General features: G+C 45.0%; 1 protein-coding gene across 2 annotated transcripts in view; it reads right to left on the minus strand.

Moving 5' to 3' along the window:
• The window catches only part of FHL1 (four and a half LIM domains 1), a 79,507-nt gene that overhangs the window by 17,558 nt on the left and 40,820 nt on the right, over positions 1 to 21,129 (minus strand). Inside the window, exon 1 of one of the 2 annotated variants that reach the window (XM_069943147.1) lies at positions 11,930 to 12,037. The exons of the other annotated variant lie outside the window; for it this stretch is intronic. Coding sequence (XP_069799248.1) covers positions 11,930 to 11,951 — 22 coding nt within the window. The 5' untranslated portion in view covers positions 11,952 to 12,037. Of the gene's footprint in view, positions 1 to 11,929; positions 12,038 to 21,129 lie in introns of those variants that run through there. 2 annotated transcript variants of the gene reach the window in all.

A 21,129-nucleotide genomic window follows, 5' to 3' on the forward strand; every position in this document is an offset into this window, starting at 1 on the left:
TAAATTTCTATGTTTTCTCAGGGTCCTAAACGTCGTGTTATGTAAATTAAGATTGACCATTGAGGCTGGAAACACACAAACAACCAAAAAAAACAAACCACCACTGCAGTATTTGTACCAAAACCAGAGGAGGATCCAACAGAAAAGAGAAGTACAAGTCCCCTCTTTATATTGTCCATTCCATTTAAGTCCACTTCTGGTTTTGGCACAAAAACGGCAGTGGCAATTTTCCAGAAGACTGCGACGCCAGCCCCCCCCCCCCCCCCCCCCCCCCAAACTTGTGACGTCTCCTGCCTTCCCAGCCACAATCTGAAGCCAGCCTATGGAGAAAATACACATGACACATATGACTTGCCCATTCGCTTTCCCTACATGGCTCCAGGATATACTCTCTCTGCTTTTAAAGGGGAACTCCAGATACGAAAAACTTATTTTCTATTAAAACTACATTAAAAGTTATATAGATGCGTCTATACAATGTATTACCGTATCTGTGCAGTTCTGCCACACTGGTAGCTGATAGAAATCCAGGAAGTGAAGAAAAATGGCCTCTGTGCCAATCCACATTGTCTCCTGCTCCCACTGCTCTCCCTCCTTAGGAGACAAATATTCCATGCCTCTGTCTTACATTGTGTGTGTTTGCTGAGATCAGGCTGATGATGCAGACAGGGGGCAGAGCGTGATCTTACAGGAGGCTTGGCTGGATTCCCTAATCCCCTGAGTGATTCACCATCTCTGACTGGCCAGAAGCAGGTGCTGAACTGATTTCACTGATTGGGATGGGTGGGGGACTGTGATGATCAGCTGAGAAAAAGCATTGCATTCTGGGAACTGCTCAACCAGGAAGGACAGAAACACAATACAGAACAAAAAAACAAACAAACAAATGGATTTTTGGGTTTCAAAACTGGAATAGATAGGTAAGTAATGCTTTATGCTTCTGTAGAAGTTTCTTTTTTTTTAACCTCTACCTGGAGTTCCCCTTTAAGGCCCCATCCAGCTTACACGCACATGATTATGATGATGTAATAGTGCGGTGCGTTGGTCCCTCTGCCTCTCGTCACAGGGATTTGAGAAGCTGTCTACCCTGCCCAATTGGAAAGACAGCTGTGCCCACCCCCACCACCACTGTGTACTGTATAAAGGAATACAGTGGTACCTCGGTTCTCAAACTGCTTGGAACTCAAACTGTATTATCAAGGAATGTTTGCTTTGGTTCTCATACTCTTGCTCGGTTCTCAAACACTTTTTGGGCCCCCAGTCTTGAAGTACTCGCTATCTGAACGTTTTTGCAAATGTCGATGATGGGTACGTGGTGAGTTTAGCAATGGTGAGGCTTCACATACAGACAGCACTGTATAATACTGCTGGAGTGCATATACAGTACAGTAGTAGTACAGCCAGTGCACCGCCATCTCCCATCCTGTACTGTATAATACTGCTGGAGTGCATATACAGTACAGTAGTAGTACCAGTGGAGTAGCCACCGTGGTCGCCACAAAGGGGGGCCCGCGGGGCCCTCAGGGCCCCGCAAGGCCCTCCCTTTCAATCACTCTTGTGACCGCAAGCATTGTTTTGCTTGCGGTCACAAGAGTCCGACTCTGTCTACCCCCGGCTGCTGCGCAGCTGCCGGGGATGTCGCGTCTTATCCCCGGCAGCGCACACATCCCAGAGCTCCCTGCGCGCCCTGACTTCTGGTTCCGGCGCGCAGGGAGCTCTGGGATGCGCGCGCTGCCAGGGATAAGACGCGACACCCCCGGCAGCCGCGCAGCAGCCGGGGACAGACCGAAGGAGTGAGGATCAACGTGGGAGCGCGTTGTCAGGTGAGTTAAGTTTTGTTTTTATCAGCCTGTACGGGTGGGGGGAAAGAGGGGGGCATCTATGAGGGTGGGGGGAAAGGGGACCATCTATAAGGGAGGAGGAGGGGGGGGTGAAGGGGACCATCTATAAGGGAGGAGGGGGGGTGAAGGGGACCATCTATAAGGGAGGAGGGGGGGGGGGGTGAAGGGGACCATCTATAAGGGAGGAGGGGGGGTGAAGGGGACCATCTATAAGGGAGGAGGGGGGGGGGGTGAAGGGGACCATCTATAAGGGAGGAGGGGGGGTGAAGGGGACCATCTATAAGGGAGGAGGGGGGGGTGAAGGGGACCATCTATAAGGGAGGGGGGGTGAAGGGGACCATCTATAAGGGAGGGGGGGTGAAGGGGACCATCTATAAGGGAGGGGGGGTGAAGGGAGCCATCTATAAGGGAGGGGGGGTGAAGGGGACAATCTATAAGGGAGGGGGGGTGAAGGGGGCCATCTATAAGGGAGGGGGGGTGAAGGGGGCCATCTATAAGGGAGGGGGGGTGAAGGGGACCATCTATAAGGGAGGGGGGGTGAAAGGGACCATCTATAAGGGAGGGGGGTGAAGGGGACCATCTATAAGGCAGGGGGGGTGAAGGGGACCATCTATAAGGGAGGGGGGGTGAAGGGGACCATCTATAAGGGAGGGGGGGTGAAGGGGACCATCTATAAAGGAGGGGGGGGTGAAGGGGACCATCTATAAGGGAGGGGGGGAAGGGGACCATCTATAAGGGAGGGGGGGGGGAAGGGGACCATCTATAAGGGAGGGGGGAGAGGGGGCCATCTATAAGGGAGGGTGGGGGAGAGGGGGCCATCCATAAGGGAGGGTGAGGAGAGAGGGGGCCATCTATAAGGGAGGGGGTAAAGGGGGCCATCTATATGGAGGGGGGAGAGGAGGCCATCTATAAGGGAGGGTGGGGGGAGAGGGGGCCATCTATAAGGAGGGCAACATGGGGGGAGAGGGGCCATCTATTTGGGGGGGCAACATAGGGGGAGAGGGAATACACAGAGGGGGGCATATATTATTAGGGGGTCACATAGAGTCAGGCTACCCACTAAAGGAGTGTGTAAAGGGGACAATACAGATGTGCAGTGTGTATATAGATGAGGATGGTGCCAGAGTGAGGAGACTAATATGTCTGTCTGGCAGATTCTGTGGATTCGTGGCTCGGAGAAGTTCTCATAGCGGCCCAGGGCAGATGGAGAAGAAGATGAAAAGGGAAGAACTCTGATCAGAGAAGACGTCTCCTGTGAGTCACCTGATATAACTGCACTGTAATGTATATGGTGTATAGAACCTGTGTAGAGCTGGGGCCACCTCTATATGACTGGATGAGGTGATTTAGTATACTGGATTTGGTCAGTAACAATATGGTGGTGATGGTAGTGGTTGTGGTGTGGCAGTAATGTTTCCTTCCTATATACTGGTATTACTGGTAATATAGGTCTCAGTATACAGGATTTGGTCGGTAACAGTATGGCAGTAATATGTACGGTGATAATACTTCCTCTTCCAATATGCTGGTGTTAGTGGTAATATCTGTCTTGGTGTGTGTGTATATATATATATATATATATACACACACCAATAGCATCACTTGGTCGTGAAAGGAGGGGGGGGGGCAAGTTGGCCTCTCGCACCAGGGCCCAGGAGACATTAGCTACGCCCCTGAGTAGTACAGTGAGTGCACCACCATCTCCCATCCTGTACTGTATAATACTGCTGGAGTGCATATACAGTACAGTAGTAGTACAGTCAGTGCACCGACATCTCCCATCCTGTACTGTATAATACTGCTGGAGTGCATATACAGTACAGTAGTAGTACAGTCAGTGCACCGCCATCTCCCATCCTGTACTGTATAATACTGCTGGAGTGCATATACAGTACAGTAGTAGTACAGTCAGTGCACCGCCATCTCCCATCCTGTACTGTATAATACTGCTGGAGTGCATATACAGTACAGTAGTAGTACAGTCAGTGCACCGCCATCTCCCATCCTGTACTGTATAATACTGCTGGAGTGCATATACAGTACAGTAGTAGTACAGTCAGTGCACCACCATCTCCCATCCTGTACTGAATAATACTGCTGGAGTGCATATACAGTACAGTAGTAGTACAGTCAGTGTACCACCATCTCCCATCCGTTACAGTGCTGGGGTGGGGCACTATACAGTAGAGGATGAGTGAGGAGTCCTATAATTGCAGGTTTTGTTGAATGTTTCTTGTATATAATGTACTGTACAGTATATAGTGCTGTTCTGTAATTTACCGTAGAGATTAAACTGGGCACTATACAATGTAATATATGTGTACTGAAGGTAATTATTGGCTGGTGCTGGAACCAATTAAGCACATTTACATTATTTCCTATGGGAAGACACTGCTCGGTTCTCAGACTGCTCAGTTTTCAAACTGTATACAGTATACGGGGGAAAGGGACTCTGCTCTGTAGAGCGGCAGCACTTGTTCAGAACAGGGGATCGGAGACAGCAGAACTTAGCCCTGCAGTTCCCAACAAAAATGTTGATGGCAACAGAGAGGCCCATGACTTACATTTATTTTACTGACGTTATACTACAAAGTGATATAACTGTATTAAAGCAGGAGGGAAAATATATATTTTTTTTGTCTCCGGAGTTCCCCCTTAACCTATTGCTACTCACACTGCAGCAGTGTGTTACAATGTATGTAAGTAGGTAAGTGCTATAAGCCTAGGACTAGATGAGGATAAGTGTCTGTATTCTTGATGGAAAAGTTTTCATCCAGAGAACCTGAAAATAAAATAAAACTAAATGCACATTGTATGAGATGTGAGTGGGAAATGTTGCCCTGTGCTAATTCCCTTTTAATAACAAATAAGACAATGTAACCTGGCACCATAGTAAATCATTCACCACCCTGTACATGTAGCTGCCAAAATAACTGCTGTCATCAGATGCTAAATAAAGTGGCCTAGAGCATCATGAAACGCTGGAAGTATCACTAAGGAAGGGTTAAAAGATAAAGGCTGGAGACAGAGGCAATCGGTGACCTTTCCTAATGTCAGCCGCCAACAATCTGGAGGAATCCATAAGGATGCCAGCTACAGCGCTAGTCATCATCCATTTATACAGCATATAGGCCACTGCTGGGAACATGATGTGTCTGTCCTCTACACTACAGGGATTTAAGTCACTAGAAATGTCAAGCTATTACTTACAACGTCATACAGATGGAAGAGGTTGTCAGGTCCCATGGAAGTATACAACGATCAATGTATAGTAAAAACTCCACTACTTCTGCTTCATGTAATGTACTAGGAATTGAACGATGTTTGGTTAAGTTTCAGTTACATAAAACTGGAAAATTCCTTTAACTAAACAATATTTTTGGATAAGTAAACATAGCTATAAATGACATTCTGGATAAGCCAGGTCGGGTTAGGGAAAGTTCTAGTAGATATTGAGTTTCTGTTTTAATGTCATTGCCCCCTAGTCCCATTGCCTTGGCCAAGACGCACAGGTAAATTGAGCTTTATAAGACTTTTATTGCCAGGATTACAGATCTCTATACACCATGGGTGGGAGATCAGCACTAGGACGCCAGCTCCGTGATACCAGGATATGATGCCGCTCACAGCTCATATAATCCTTTATAGGTCACAATAATCCTTTTGATAATTGCTAGAATTAGGAAACAATCCTAAGGATCGGTTTATAGTATAGGATAGTCCTGGTGAATGCTCTGGGGTCAGATATGTCGATTATAGGTCTACTAGAAATAGCATAACTACAATCAGGAAACCCAGGTCATTTCACAATGTATCAGTAACTATTTCTCCGGTGGCTCAGTGGTTAGCAGTGTTACTCTGCAGCCCAGGGGTCCTGGATGGAATCCGTCCAAAAATGTATTACAGTCTACACTGCAAAGATTAGAGCTTCCTAGGAAATTAGTGCTAGTATGTGTAGGAAAAGCAGATTATAAACCCCAATCATTTGGAACCTGTGTACAGAGTTAAAGCAAAAGTACCATCAGGTACATCGATTTGGTTTTTTTACGTTAATGGATTGGCGCTGGCTCGGGGATGCTGTGGAGAGGGCAGATCGTCACACTAGGGGTTGAGGTGCCTGCCCCCAGTGCTCTGTGCCAGTGCTCGGAGTAGACGGACCTCATGTGCAGGAACCCGGCGGCAGTTCAAAAAAAGGACTGCTCCACTTGCATTCCTGCACTGGCACCCATTTCTTAACATAAAAACCCTGAAAGGAATGTACCTAATGGTACATTCACTTTAAAGTGTCACTGTCGGTTTTTGGTTTGTTTGTATTTTTTTTGCAGAAATCTATAGTACAGGCGATTTTAAGAAATTTTGTAATTGGGTTTATTAGGCAAATATGCCATTATCTGCATTCAAAAAGTCTTTTCCCAGGTCTACCCCCCCCCCTCTCTCTCATTCACTGCTCATTATCAGGAAACCACGTCTTGTTGCATCAGAAATGCTCCTGTCTGTTCTATGGAGAGGGAAGGGGGGAGGAGGGAGATTAGAGAGCAGAGAACAAAGGATTACACAGCGGGAACTGTGTTGAAGATGTATTCATAGGTAAGAGAGGTCAGTGCTGACTTCAGAGGAGATAGCCCAGTGATGTAGCTGTAAATTAACTCTTTGTTGTCCTGTTTGGTGCCTCATCTCCCTCCACCCCTCCCCTCTCCATAGAGAACAATGAAGATGGGGGGAGAGCTTCAAACTGCTTTCTCATGATAAAAATGCATTTTTCAGCTAATAACCCAATTACAAAGTTTCTTAAAATCGCCTGTACTATTGACTTCTGCAAAAAAAATTTAAATGACAGGTACACTTTAAGGAATATGTGGACTCCATATAAATAATATGAAGTTGAGTGCGAAATGATATGCGAAAGGTATCATATCTGAGGGCAGCCATTTCTCAACGTCCATATTGTAACACCCATAGAGGGAACATTAAAAGTGACCAGTGACTCGGTGCTCTCTACTACCATCTCTGTTCGTGACAAAAACTGCCCAGAGTAGTAGAGATTTTATATGGTTATTTGCTGCTGCTCTGTTTTCTGTCACGGACAGAGGTGGCAGCAGAGAGCACTGTGTCAGACTTAAAATAATACACCACATCCTGCAGGATGTACAGCAACTGATAAATACTGTAAGACTTAAAGCGTAACTATAATTTCAGTAGCCAAAAAATGAAATTTCTCAAATAAAAAGCCCATGTGTTACCCTTTAAAAAGAGCCCTAAACTGCGTTGATAGCATGTACGCTCACTGAGATATCACCAGTTGTTTGGCTCAGAAGAATAAATGAATTTTTCTTCTAGCTGCATGAAAGTGGGCGTGGCCTATCCCTCATCTCCCTGGCTGGGTCCCTCCATCCACCAGCACCTTAGCAGATGTATCACACACAGTGGGATCAGATAGAGCCCCAGCATACAGTATCACAATGTAAGATTAGATACAAAGCACCAGCCGATGGTATCACACACAGTGGGATTAGATACAGTCATCTGCTCTCATTACACTGTAGAATAATGTCAGCCATGGAGGTGGGGGCACCTGCTGCAGACATCTGATAGTGAATGTTATATGTACTATGGAAGGACTAAAGCTGTGTTGTGCTGGGACTTGTAGTCCTCCCCTCAGTGACTCACCCACTCTCCCTCATGCAGTACATTGGAGTCATGGCTTTGATGTCCCTCCTTGTTGAAGCACTGAGTACTTGTCCCTCCATCCATCTCCTCCCCTGCGCTGCTCCTCACACACAACACCCTCAGCTCTGCTATGTGATCTCTGTGAGGGGAGGGGGGAGAGCATGCTGCTAGGAGGGGGGGGGGGGAGGGTTTGTTTATGTGTGTGTCAGGACTGTTATCTGATCCTCCTATCAGAGTCCGTACACTCAGGACGGATCTCCAGGAGGGGGCGTGTCCAGCAGGAATGCAGAAATAAGTCAGAGCCAGAGAGGGCTGTAAGGGCATAATCAGCCTTATGTATTTAAAAAACTGTTCATTTTAGGTTATTAATGTATATTGCAAAAATTGTTATCATGCCCTAAGCTAACTAAAACTGAAAGGTCAAAATATTTTATAGTTACGCTTTAAGATTTCTAAATAGAAGTAAATTACAAATCTATATAACTTTCTGAAACCAGTTGAATTTAAAAATCACCAGAACACCCCTTTAATTACAGTAGCTGTTAGGTCAATACATGGTACTTTTCATTTATCTGTCTGTGCTTCCATATTAGAACAATGCTTTTTAATCTCCTGTGCAAAGTGTGAAGGAGACTTTTCAAAGTACCTGAAATTCTGCAAGCTGGAAAGCTTCCTCACTCCCCCTTCTATCCCTATATTTGCTGTGATTCAAGCAGAGACAGGGATGGTAGGGGTAGTTAGGAGGCATGGCAGCTTGCTGGTATTCAGGAGCTCGGAACTTTGCACAGAAGAATAAAATGATTTAATAATCCCAACAAAGTAAGTACCGAACCAAGGCGGAGAGAAGGGGGACCAATGATGATGAGACCAATGATTAAAACCATTTTTAGAGCTAAGGAAGCCACTACCATCGCTAACCAAGGTAGTGGTGGAGACTAAGGACAGAGGTGCAGTACAATGGACAGCACATAGCACACTGTACACATCATCAGAGTTTTTATTGCTGACATGACATAAACATATCTGGGACTCTTGTATATGGGACGGTTTATCTCTTACATGCAAGTCACCAATGAATAAAAGAATTCTCAGGTGTTGTATTGTAAGTATTATTATTAGGAGTCACTCTGTCTTCTCCTTATGCACCGTCCTGCTCTTATAAACAGTGATCCCGACACTTGGAGCTTCACTACTGCCAGACAATGTACAGAAATATGTGACGGAAATAATATTATACACAGGGAAGCGGCTGCCGGGGATGATAAAGCTGCACTGTAGAATTTCTAGTGCTCTGCTTGTGGTTTGGAGCTGTTTACAGCCCTGACAACAGTTGCCAATCATCCGACATTCTTACACAATATAGTAATGGACGTGAAGTTTATACACTCATTTATCTTGTGAAGTCTGTAGATGATCACACAGAGAATGGAAGCGACATGCAGAAGCTTTCCTATTGTGAGATGTAGATGTGTTCCAAATATTAGGACTACATAGTTCCTATTGAGCTACCATTCATGTGTCAATCATAGCATGTTCTGGTCGTCTCTCCACAAAGATCTATAGATCTCCAGGTCATGATTTAGAAGATTTTTCTAATCCTACACTTATATGGTCACATAAATGTCTGATATATTGAGGTCCCACCTTTGTGTTCCCATCTATTAGGATTAGGTCATGGGACCCATTTATACTTTATTCTGTATATGTAATAAGAGTCTATAGTAAGGGCCCTATTCCACCGGACGATTATCGTTCAGATTATCGTTAAATCGTTTGAATCTAAACGATAATCGTTCGGTTGAAATGCAGTTAACGATTAACGACCGAACGAGAAATCGTTGATCGCTTTATAAGACCTGGACCTATTTTTATCGTTGCTCGTTCGCAAAACGTTCGCAAATCGTTCGCATTGAATAAGACATCGTTCGGTCGTTCGCAATAGATACGAACGCAATAGCGAAGAAATACGGAAGAAGAAACGATCGCAATTACGATCATAAGTAACGATTATCGTTCCATGGAAATGAGTGAACGTTTTCAGGTCTTTCGCAATAGCGGTCGTTTGAGATCGTTAATCGTTAACGATTATGCTAACGATAATCGTCCGGTGGAATAGGGCCCTAGAGACGACCCTCTATAAGATCTCTAACTAGTCAACCCAACGATCACATAAAAACATACACTATACTAGTATAAACCAACAGAACAGTCAACAGAGAAGGAGGAGCAAAATACCAGTAGGACGCGCCTAATATATTGTATCCTTGTAAATGACATTGTATAAATGAAACAATGTACAACTTTCTAACCAACATTACTTTCATTTTTCACCATTATCTATTTGCTGTGAGTGAATGTGAACAATTGTTTGCATTTAAAGGCTTCAATCTGTACATAGCCCAATAGCATTGTCTACACTTGATAAAGCAAGACTAGGAGAGAACATAGCCCAAGAGCATTGTCTACACTGGATACAGCTGGACTAGGAGAGTACATAGCCCAATAGCATTGTCTACACTGGATACAGCAGGACTAGGAGAGTACATAGCCCAATAGCATTGTCTACACTGGATACAGCTGGACTAGGAGAGTACATAGCCCAATAGCATTGTCTACACTGGATACAGCAGGACTAGGAGAGTACATAGCCCAATAGCATTGTCTACACTGGATACAGCAGGACTAGGAGAGTACATAGCCCAAGAGCATTGTCTACACTGGATACAGCAGGACTAGGAGAGTACATAGCCCAATAGCATTGTCTACACTGGATACAGCAGGACTAGGAGAGTACATAGCCCAATAGCATTGTCTACACTGGATACAGCAGGACTAGGAGAGTACATAGCCCAATAGCATTGTCTACACTGGATACAGCAGGACTAGGAGAGTACATAGCCCAAGAGCATTGTCTACACTGGATACAGCAGGACTAGGAGAGTACATAGCCCAATAGCATTGTCTACACTTGATAAAGCAGGACTAGGAGAGTACATAGCCCGAGAGCATTGTCTACACTGGATACAGCAGGACTAGGAGAGTACATAGCCCAAGAGCATTGTCTACACTGGATACAGCAGGACTAGGAGAGTACATAGCCCAAGAGCATTGTCTACACTGGATACAGCAGGACTAGGAGAGTACATAGCCCGAGAGCATTGTCTGCACTGGATACAGCAGGACTAGGAGAGTACATAGCCCAAGAGCATTGTCTGCACTGGATACAGCAGGACTAGGAGAGTACATAGCCCGAGAGCATTGTCTACACTGGATACAGCAGGACTAGGAGAGTACATAGCCCAAGAGCATTGTCTGCACTGGATACAGCAGGACTAGGAGAGTACATAGCCCAAGAGCATTGTCTGCACTGGATACAGCAGGACTAGGAGAGTACATAGCCCAAGAGCATTGTCTACACTGGATACAGCAGGACTAGGAGAGTACATAGCCCGAGAGCATTGTCTACACTGGTTACAGCAGGACTAGGAGAGTACATAGCCCAAGAGCATTGTCTACACTGGATACAGCAAGCCTAGGAGAGTACATAGCCCAAGAGCATTGTTTGCACTGGATACAGCAAGCCTAGGAGAGTACATAGCCCAAGAGCATTGTCTACACTGGCTACAATTGTATCCACATCTAAGGTAACAGCAGGACTAGGAGTATACACCTTTGCTACCTCTGAATGTAAAAACAGTTTTCATTTACAAACAACAAAAAAATCTAATTGAAAGCAGAAACTAACTATTGCAATGTTTTGCAGTGATGAAGCTTTATATACATCCAACTGGTTGTTCCTATAGAGCAGTGCATTGTCAGTGGATGTCACTGAGCCATTACATCAGTTCTGTAAGATGCAGACAACACATCCAGACAGATGCTCTATATTATGCAATTTATACATTTATCTCACAGTTTTAGGAAAAAACTACCTAATTTCCACATCATTCCAGGCTGACATCAAGCCCAAACTATGCTCGCTGCTTTCTATTATACAAACACACTGTTGTGTACTGTATACACAGAGCATTCTCATAGCACTTTGCGTAATCTTTAATCCTACAATTTGGTTTCACTTATCATGAAATGTACAATTCAAAAAGTGAAAAACATATAAAAATTGCTAAATGAAAAAAGAAAAAACTACAACGGCAGCATAGATAAATGGCTGAACTTTTTCTAACCCCTCAAAGTTAACTTCCTATAAGTTTAAGAATTCTGTAGTATATGCGTCTATTCTATTAAAGATCTGCATCCGCACGGCATACCCAATGCTAGACATGAGAAGTATTCCACTAAAGCAAACAGCTCCACAGTCCAATAGCTGTATGAAATATACCAGACACAAGTCCTACAAACTACACATTATAGCAGCTCTTCCATTCAGCCTGTAATCTCCAGCAATTCTAGCTGTTATTTACCTGAGTGCCTTTCGAAAGCCATTGTAACAAGTGGTCACTTAGACAATGGTCCCGTCCTGAGCAGATACAACCCCACTGTTTGATAACATACATTTACAGCAGCTATTAATAAGGAGCCACAGCCACAAGTTCACACCCCTCTCAAGGGATTTCATGTATAATCCTGCCTGAAAAGCAAGACCATTTTTGGTTATCTTTTGGGAGAAGAATAGGGTCCAAAAAAAGTGTACACATAAAATGCCCACACAACTACTCCAATTTCTAAATTAGCATCCAAGTCTGTGTAGTTACATAGAAGCCCTTCCCCTTAATGAAACTCAATATCCTACTCATGGATCAAAGAAAAGATGTGCTGCATGGTTCATCAATGGAAACTATAGGTCAGACTATTCCTAGTGCCCCCTGCCCTATAGCTAGCATCATCATCTGACAATGTAATTTACTTGCCATTGCTTAAATAGCATCAACATATACCATAGTGCTGTACACACATTTTCTCTCACTCCAATAGGTCTTACTGCCTCTTTTTTCCCCCCACAAAATCTAAGGCTATGTACTGTAACTATCAATATATTGACCATTTATATAAAAACCTGACTGCTATCCTGAACATGTTTAGGTCAATAACAAAGGGGGGGGGGGGGCAAGCTGCTGACTGAAATAGATTTTAAGAGGCTGTCTGAAAATGGAAAATGGGACATAGTGATCGAGCTGTATAGAGCACGAGGGAGACTAGTTCCGACCAGTTCTGACTGGAGATCTCACCTACAAAAAGTTATTGATTAATTGTAACAGGTCCAAAGATGGGCTACAAAAATGGTGGAAGGTGTGAGGCATGAAACCTTTAAAAAAAAAAAAATTAAAGTGGAACTATCAGTAGGTTAGATGAGTCTAACCTGCTCATAGCCCCCTATAGCGCCCAGGACACTGAGGAGGATGGTATGTCTCTTACCTTCCTCCTCAGTGCCAGTCCCGCGCTGTTACTCGGTGGAATCTTTAGCTGGGAGCACTGTTAGGAGCATTGCCCCGCCCCCACAGCATCATTCGGCCCGCCCATTCCATTGATGATGGATCAATGGAGAGGACGGGCTGGATGACGCTGTGGAATGGGGTAGTGCTCCTAACAGTGCTCCCAGCTAAAGATTACTCTGAGTAAGGCTGGGTTCACAGTATATTTCAGGCAGTATTTGGTCCTCATGTCAGGTCCTCATTGCAACCAAAACCAGGAGTGGATTAAAAACACAGAAAGGATCTGTTCACACAATGTTGAAATTGAGTGGCTGGCCGCCATATAACAGTAAATAACGGCCATTATTTCAATATAACAGCCGTTGTATTGAAATAATGGCAGTTACTTACAGTTATATGGCGGCCAGCCACTCAATTTCAACATTGTGTGAACAGATCCTTTCTGTGTTTTCAATCCACTCCTGGTTTTGGTTGCAATGAGGACCTGACATGAGGACCGAAAACTGCCTGAAATATACTGTGTGTGAACCCAGCCTAACAGCGCGGGACTGGCACCAAGGTAAGAGACATACCATCCTGCTCAGTGTCCTGGGCGCTATAGGGGGCTATCAGCAGGTTAGACTTGTGTAACCTGCTGATAGTTCCCCTTTAAGGATTTGAATCTGTATAGTCTGGACATGTCAAACCCCTAAATAAAAAACTTATACTCACCTACCCCTATCTCCTACTGCATCCATCCCACAGTGTTTTATCACAGTTTAGCAACACTTCATGTTATTTTTTTTTCTGTTGATACAGGAAGAGCCCATTCTGCCACTCAGTAACTCTAGCAGAGACCATCCTCAGCTTGTGATTGGCATATTGGGTGCTTCCTGAGGGTCAAATTAAAAGCAGGAGGGGTTGCTAAGCTGGGAATGGGCACTATGGAACAGATGTAGCAGGGAATCAGGTTGAGTCCTTTCTCCTTTTTAGCCCATCCTCAGCCTGACTCCTTGCATTTTATTTTCCTGTTTAAGGTTTATGGGCAAGTCATAGGCAGTTTAAAAGAAATCATAATTTAATAACTTTGGCGCTATAAAATGGTCTAGAAGAGGAGGAAGTGTCAGTCAGCAAAGCTCATAACAGGGTGCTTTGAATCTGACTGAGCAGTGGACTTTCCAGAGTGCTGCAACACTTATACATATATGAATTTACCTATATGGCTTTTACTCCTCAGGGCAGTGTGTGTGCAGCCAGTGTATGACTGATGGGGACCTGACGCATGATAAGGAGGTGCTTGTTTGTTTATTTGTTTGTTTTGCAAGGAAGCCAGTGGTTATTTATTGTCTAGCGCATCAATGAAGTTTCAGCAGGAAGACTAGTAATCCTGTGGCCTAGCACAGACCTGCATAGTGACACACAGACAGAGAGAGTGTGTACGGAACGGAAGAAGAAGGGATTGTATCTACAGGTTTACGTGCCAGTAAGAGTGATACAAGAACCCAAGTCTGTAGTAATCCTCCATCTGCTGGTGTGGAATGGTGCAAGTGGCACCAGAGACCAGGGTGTAAGGATAAAGTTACTCTCAAGTTTAACTGTGTCTCATTGAGCTCCTACTTTAAAGGAGGTGATGTCCCATTCAGAGGCTGTGGTGGACCTGGAGAGCGTTGAAGAGACTGGGAACTGCATACAGTTATATGGAACTGCAATTGTTCTTTTGTTCAGGAGAGGAATCTGAGAAGCTGTGAAGCCCTTCTAGAGTCAGTAACCGCTACACTTGTATCCCACTTGAGTTGACAGTAACAACCAGGAGTGTTGCATCCCTACTGGAAAAAGTAAAAATTTCTTGTTTGTAACATTCCAGATGGTGGGAATGGGCTGGGGAGTCAGTGCCCCTTACATAATCCTATTGTGGATAGGAACTGATGCACACGTGCATTCAATAATACACTGTAAGGCCCCGTTCCCACTGAGCAAAGGTAGCGGAATTCCGCGACGGAATTGTCCGCCGTGGAATGCCGTTAGCCTCCCGCTCATAATGGGAGTCTATGGGAGGCGCGCGCTCCTGCTCTGTACGCGCTGAAGAATGAACATGTTCAGTGGGAACGGGGCCTAAGGCTGGGTTCACGCTACGTATATTTCAGTCAGTATTGTGGTCCTCATATTGCAACCAAAACCAGGAGTGGATTGAAAACACAGAAAGGTTCTGTTCACACAATGTTGTAATTGAGTGGATGGCCGCCATATAACAGTAAATAACTGCCATTATTTCAATATAACAGCCGTTGTTTTAAAATAACAGCAAATATTTGCCATTAAATGGCGGCCATCCACTCAATTTCAACATTGTGTGAACAGAGCCTTTCTGTGTTTTTAATCCACTCCTGGTTTTGGTTGCAATATGAGGACCACAATACTGACTGAAATATACGTAGTGTGAACCCAGCCTTACAGTGCATAAGATCAAGTCACCCACTACCGGAGTATCCTACAGTTACAGAGGTATTCAGGTGTCCCCAAAAACATCATAAACTGCTGGAACTGCAGAAAAAATAGCTATACCCACCTATAGCCAAGTATTGTGTAATGATGCTTTTAGTATTAGCAAGAGTATAACTAGGGGATTATTACTTTGGCATGTGTCGAGGGTGCTGACTGCCTGGACCAGATATTTGGATACTGGACCATGGCAGAGAATACAATATGCCCTAGTTTGATTGCTTAATTGAAGCCTATGACTCTCTTTCTCTCTCTCTCTCTCTCTCTGTTTTGGTATTAGTATTATTAATAATTAACACAAAGATATAGTGATTGGGGTAATATTTCTGCAAAGGAAACTCAACAGGGTCTGTCTTGTAGCCCTGGCTAAAAGGAATGCTGTTCTCTAAGGGCAACCATTAGCGTTAGTGGAAGCTATCAAGGCGGTGGATCTCCCTATCTATTTAGTACTAGTGATAAGCTTGTCAACTGGGCAGGAAATCATGACACATGAGCTGAATGTGTGTGGGGGAGTAAAGGCCCTGTTCCACGAAACAATTATCGGCGTTACTTGCCCGATTACCGCCTGTTCAGGCCCATAATCGTTTAGTGTAAAAGCGCATGTTGAAAGGAAATGATCAACCAACATGCTGATCGGCCGACTGATTGTAGTCTTTCAACATGCTGAAACATCACGATTATGTCAGCAAAATCAGTGGCGGTCTGCTGCCGCTGCTCCTGTTGCACGGTATTGGGATTTTTTAACCTGTTGAAAGACTCCCCCCTACAATCAGCTGCCTCCCCCCAATGAGGAATTTTGTAACCCTTTAAATATAATAAATCTGATTTGTGATGTAAAGGAGAAGTCCCACAAAATCCAAAAATGACAAAAAGGCAGGGGGGTTCGGGAAAATAATAAACAAAGTAAACCTACTTATCCTTGTGCCCCATATCGCTGCCCGCAGGTCCAGCTGACAGCCGTCTGTGTCCTGCAGCTCTTCTAGCTGCAATGTCACATGCTCGGCTGAGTGATAGCCTGCTCAGCCAATTAGTGACACCGCCCCAGTCACTGACTGGCTGGGCGGCCAATTGCTCAGCTGGGCCAAGACATTGCAGCTAGAAAAGCGGGTACATGACATACCCGGATTCCAGCCAATGATGACATCCAGCGGCTGTCAGTGTGTGGTGCTGTCAAGGTGCCACTGATTGGTGGATGTTATCAGTATTGCTGTACAGCTCAGCCAGAGATGGTATTGTCGTGATGCCAGTGCTAGTCCAGCACACAGGTGTGATGTTGGTACCTACTTTATGTTGTGGCTGGCTGTACTCCCCAAAAATAGTTGGTGACCTGCCGGGTTGTGATGGGTCCCTTGGGCTCTTGTCACGGTAGTCCTGAATGGCAATTGACCCACCCGGACTATCAGTAGCGCCACCCACAGAAAGGGGAAAAATAACCAAAGGAGAGCGGTTAGTGTGTATAGGTGCTGGTGCGGAGGAAAGGATGACTGAGTCCCAATGATATAAAAATATAACAGCTTTACTGTACAGTCTCTTAGTAGTATAAAACACTTTGGCAGGAAATAGATGAATCTTTACAAGGACTGTAGTGCTTGAACTTGTCTGCGCTGAGGAGATGCTTGAAGAAGTAGAGCAGAGCAGAGGTAGTAGTAGCGGTGCTTGAAGAGTTGAAAGCAAAGTAGAGTAGCGTAGAGGAGAGGAGTTTGTCAAGGGAGTCCCAACCCAATGTAGCAATGTACTCTGCCGGAACTTGAGAGAATACTCGTGAGTGAGAAGTTTACTTGCACCCGTGTATAGACTGTAGTCTGCCCACCTTCTGCCCTACAGTGTGGAGTGACTTGTCCTCCTAGAGTGATACAAGTACCAGCCTTGGTTACCTGGGTGAAGCTAAGTTCCAGGGGCGTGGAGGGGGCGGAACGGGGGCGCGGACTCATAGTCCGCACGATTCATTATCTTTTTCTCTAAAAGTTACGCCGAAAACCTACTCAACCCCTCAGCCGGCGTAGGTTTTTGGCTATGCGCACCAGAGCGCACGGGATTTATGTAGAGGCAGTCTGCCTCAACATAAATCTTGGTAGTGCCGGAGATGCGGGGCCATTTTTAAGTCCGGTGTAAAAAACGTCGGACTTAATAAATGTCCCCCATAGTGTCTCTAGTTGCATCTGACCAGGCCCTGGCTTGGCTACAGCAAGGACATTGGCTGTGTGTCCTTCTCCAACGAGAATCTGGATCAGAACTGACGCAATACGCCTTCTACCAAGTAACCTCCTACAGAGGCTAAGTATGGTACCCTGTGAGATGGGCTAGAGATAAAGGTCATAGGTCAGCAAAAATGCATGGTACACATAAAACAGTAACCCTTTCCTTACTTCAGCTGTGTAATACATATAAAACACTGACATCTAGTGGTAAAACTTTAAAGTGCGCTACAACACCACCTAATCTGGAGTAAGAAATTTTTGCGACAGCTGTATGAGAGAAGAGAACAACTGTGGTGGGACACCACAAGTGGAACCTGGGAGTAGCGCTACGGAGGCATGAGGATGGGTGAGTGTACGTTGTTTATTCATTTACCACACTCCTCCATTTTTTTTATATTGGTGGGACTTCTCTTTTAAAGGTGAGGTCAACATTATTTGCACCCTTTATTGTTTATTATATAAAGCTAGTATCTGTAGCGGGTCTGTTCAAAAGTTTTATCTGTGGTTAATAGCATGTCTAAATACATTAGGGGATGTTGACCTGTAAACATACATGCAGTCTGTTCTGAAGAGAAATACATAGTACATGACATGAACAGGATTAAAGGCAGCCTTTCCTAATGCAGCAATGACAGTCTCAATGACCATCAGAAGCATACTTCTCAATAACATTTTGAACTGTTGTTGAATCTGGGATGCCAAGAGTTTTGGCGATAGTCCTGTACCCTTTAGACTGCTTGGTGATCATTGCATTTCTGATTTGCCCACATAGCCGTCTTGCCTTTGCTATTGTGAGCAAGTAGATGGAAATAAACCTGTCTTTTTTAAAGTGAATCTGTCACCGCCTACCTAGATAGCAGCATCTCTGGATACATATCAATAAAATCATTCAGAACATACAGTACTTTTATTGCCTGTATCTGTGTTTTTATTATCATAAAAAAAAAAACATTTGGGTACTTGGTTCGTGAACAGTGTTCCCTGGGCCCTAGCACTGCTACACCTTACTGTGCTGTATGCCCATTGCTTTGCATTGTGCAGTGTGCATATGGCACAGTAAGGCATAGCAGTGCCTGGGCCGGAGGAACTTTAGGCTCCACCTCTTTGACACTATTTAGTTCAAAAACAAAAGATTTTTGTTTATGAAAATAAAAACACAGACACTGACAGCAAATGTATGTTCTGAATACTTTCATTTATATCTATCCAGCTGTGCCAATAGCTTGGTAAGCAGTCAGTTGATTGAAGATTCACTTTAAGTATCAAAGCCATCATTTATTGGCAACTGAAAGTCACATGATCACAGACAAGATAGGAGCACATCAGTCTCATTTTATACTTCATAAAAGGTTAGTCTGATGTCCTTTCAAACTGTCCGCCTCCAGTCCTGTGTGCTGTGTGATGATGCCTCCTGCTCCTGGCTCTGCTCCCCTGTCCACCTCCAGTCCTGTGTGCTGTGTGATGCTGCCTCCTGCTCCCGGCTCTGCTCCCCTGACCGCCTCTGGTCCCGTGTGCTGTGTGATGCTGCCTCCTGCTCCCGGCTCTGCTCCCCTGACCGCCTCTGGTCCCGTGTTCTGTGTGATGCTGCCTCCTGCTCCTGGCTCATCTCCCCTGTCCGCCTCTGGTCCCGTGTTCTGTGTGATGCTGCCTCCTGCTCCTGGCTCATCTCCCCTGTCCGCCTCTGGTCCCGTGTGCTGTGTGATGCTGCCTCCTGCTCCTGGCTCTGCTCCCCTGACCGCCTCTGGTCCCGTGTGCTGTGTGATGATGCCTCCTGCTCCTGGCTCATCTCCCCTGTCCGCCTCTGGTCCCGTGTGCTGTGTGGTGATGCCTCCTGCTTCTGGCTCTGCTCCCCTGTCCGCCTCCAGTCCTGTGTGCTGTGTGATGATGCCTCCTGCTCCCCTGTCTGCCTCCGGTCCCGTGTGTTGTGTGATGATGCCTCCTTCTCAGTAAAGGTTGTGGTGAATAAAATAATTTTGCTTTGCAGGATTGCAGAGCGCTCAGAAGGACAGCATTGGGACGCTGTTGTCATGTCCCAAGGCCGGTTTATGAGGCTCTGGGGACCTGCTGGTTCCCTTTAATGTGAAAGTAACACCCATATGCATGCCAGGACCTATAGTGTCACCAGGGCCGGCCTTAGGGTAGATAGTGCCCTGTGCAGAATTTGTTTTCCAACAAAGATAAGAGTGTTGCTGTCTCTGGAAGAAAGTACCTGTGTTTTTCTAACAGATAACCCCTTTAAGGAAAGGTGTCTGTTTTTGTATCACAATTTTAGGCTTCGTTCACACTATGGGGGACATTTATTAAGTCCGCTGTTTTCTGCGATGGACTTAAAAATGTCCCCGCAGCTCCGGCACTACGGAGATTTATGTAGAGGCGGACTGCCTATACATAAATCCCATGCGTGCCGGTGCGCACAGCAGAAAACCTACGCCAGCTGAGGACTGGAGTAGGTTTCCTGTGTATTTTTTGGCGAAACTAAAGATGAACTCAGAGTCCGCGCCCCCCCCCCCCCGTTCCACCCCCTCCACACCTTCTCCCCGCCCCCCTGGCGTACCCAGCGGAAAGTGTCGATTTGCGAATATTTTATTCACAAAACGGCCATTTACTAATAAAATATTCGCAAATTGGCACTTTCCGCCCAAAAAATAAAATACGCCGCTTGATACATGTCCTCCTATATATTTTTTTTAATTGAACAACGGCTGTTTAATTACATTAACTACTATTAAATCCCAGCCAAAGTATATACATACTGTATACACTCCAGCCGGCCATGCGGCTACACAGAAAACTGACATGTCTATTTTGTGCGGCCGCTATTCAGTGAACAGCGGCCACACTAAATAGACAGTGCAGACAATGTAAAGTACGGTTCCGGTCGTACTTTACATTGTCTTCTATGGCTAATTGGAGTACGGGTGCACCTGAATGGGCCTTTATTTAAATTAAAAAGGAGAGATGTTCACCCAGCCAGTATGAACACCACAGTATGTTTTGCTATGTGTAAACATGGCCTAAATCTGTATGTGTTACAAAGAGTATATACAGTATATGTCCTTTATCCAAGACTGTAAAGCCCCTTTAGTGATACAAGAGGTTAACGGCCAGCCAGATCATCATCATGCCAGCAGACGCATAACCTAAGGTCAATATAAATCCTTCATTATTAATAGCAGATCCCTTACAATCATTTCTGATCTCTGGAGTTATGAAGACAGGGGACATATTTACCACACACACCGCAGCCATTTGATGATAGGGTTTTGGAGAAATCCTGTAAATCATCCAACTAATTTAATGTTTAGGGTAGGAGAGTATCATAATTATTACAGGAATTACACGTGAAAACATAGAGAAAATACAGGGTGAACATTACTGGCCCAATCCTATCCATAAAAAGTCATCAGCTGTCATTGGCATTTTACTACGTGGTGAAAGATCCTGCATTCTGAATTTAGACGTGCATGCCAGAATCCCCGGATCTCTAGTGTAGACTGCTTCCTTCATCCCTGTACATCACTGTTGTTTGTTAACATTGCTGGGTGTCTGCTAGCA

Source organism: Dendropsophus ebraccatus, chromosome 10 (assembly GCF_027789765.1).
Source record: "Dendropsophus ebraccatus isolate aDenEbr1 chromosome 10, aDenEbr1.pat, whole genome shotgun sequence".
Lineage (NCBI taxonomy): Eukaryota > Metazoa > Chordata > Amphibia > Anura > Hylidae > Dendropsophus > Dendropsophus ebraccatus.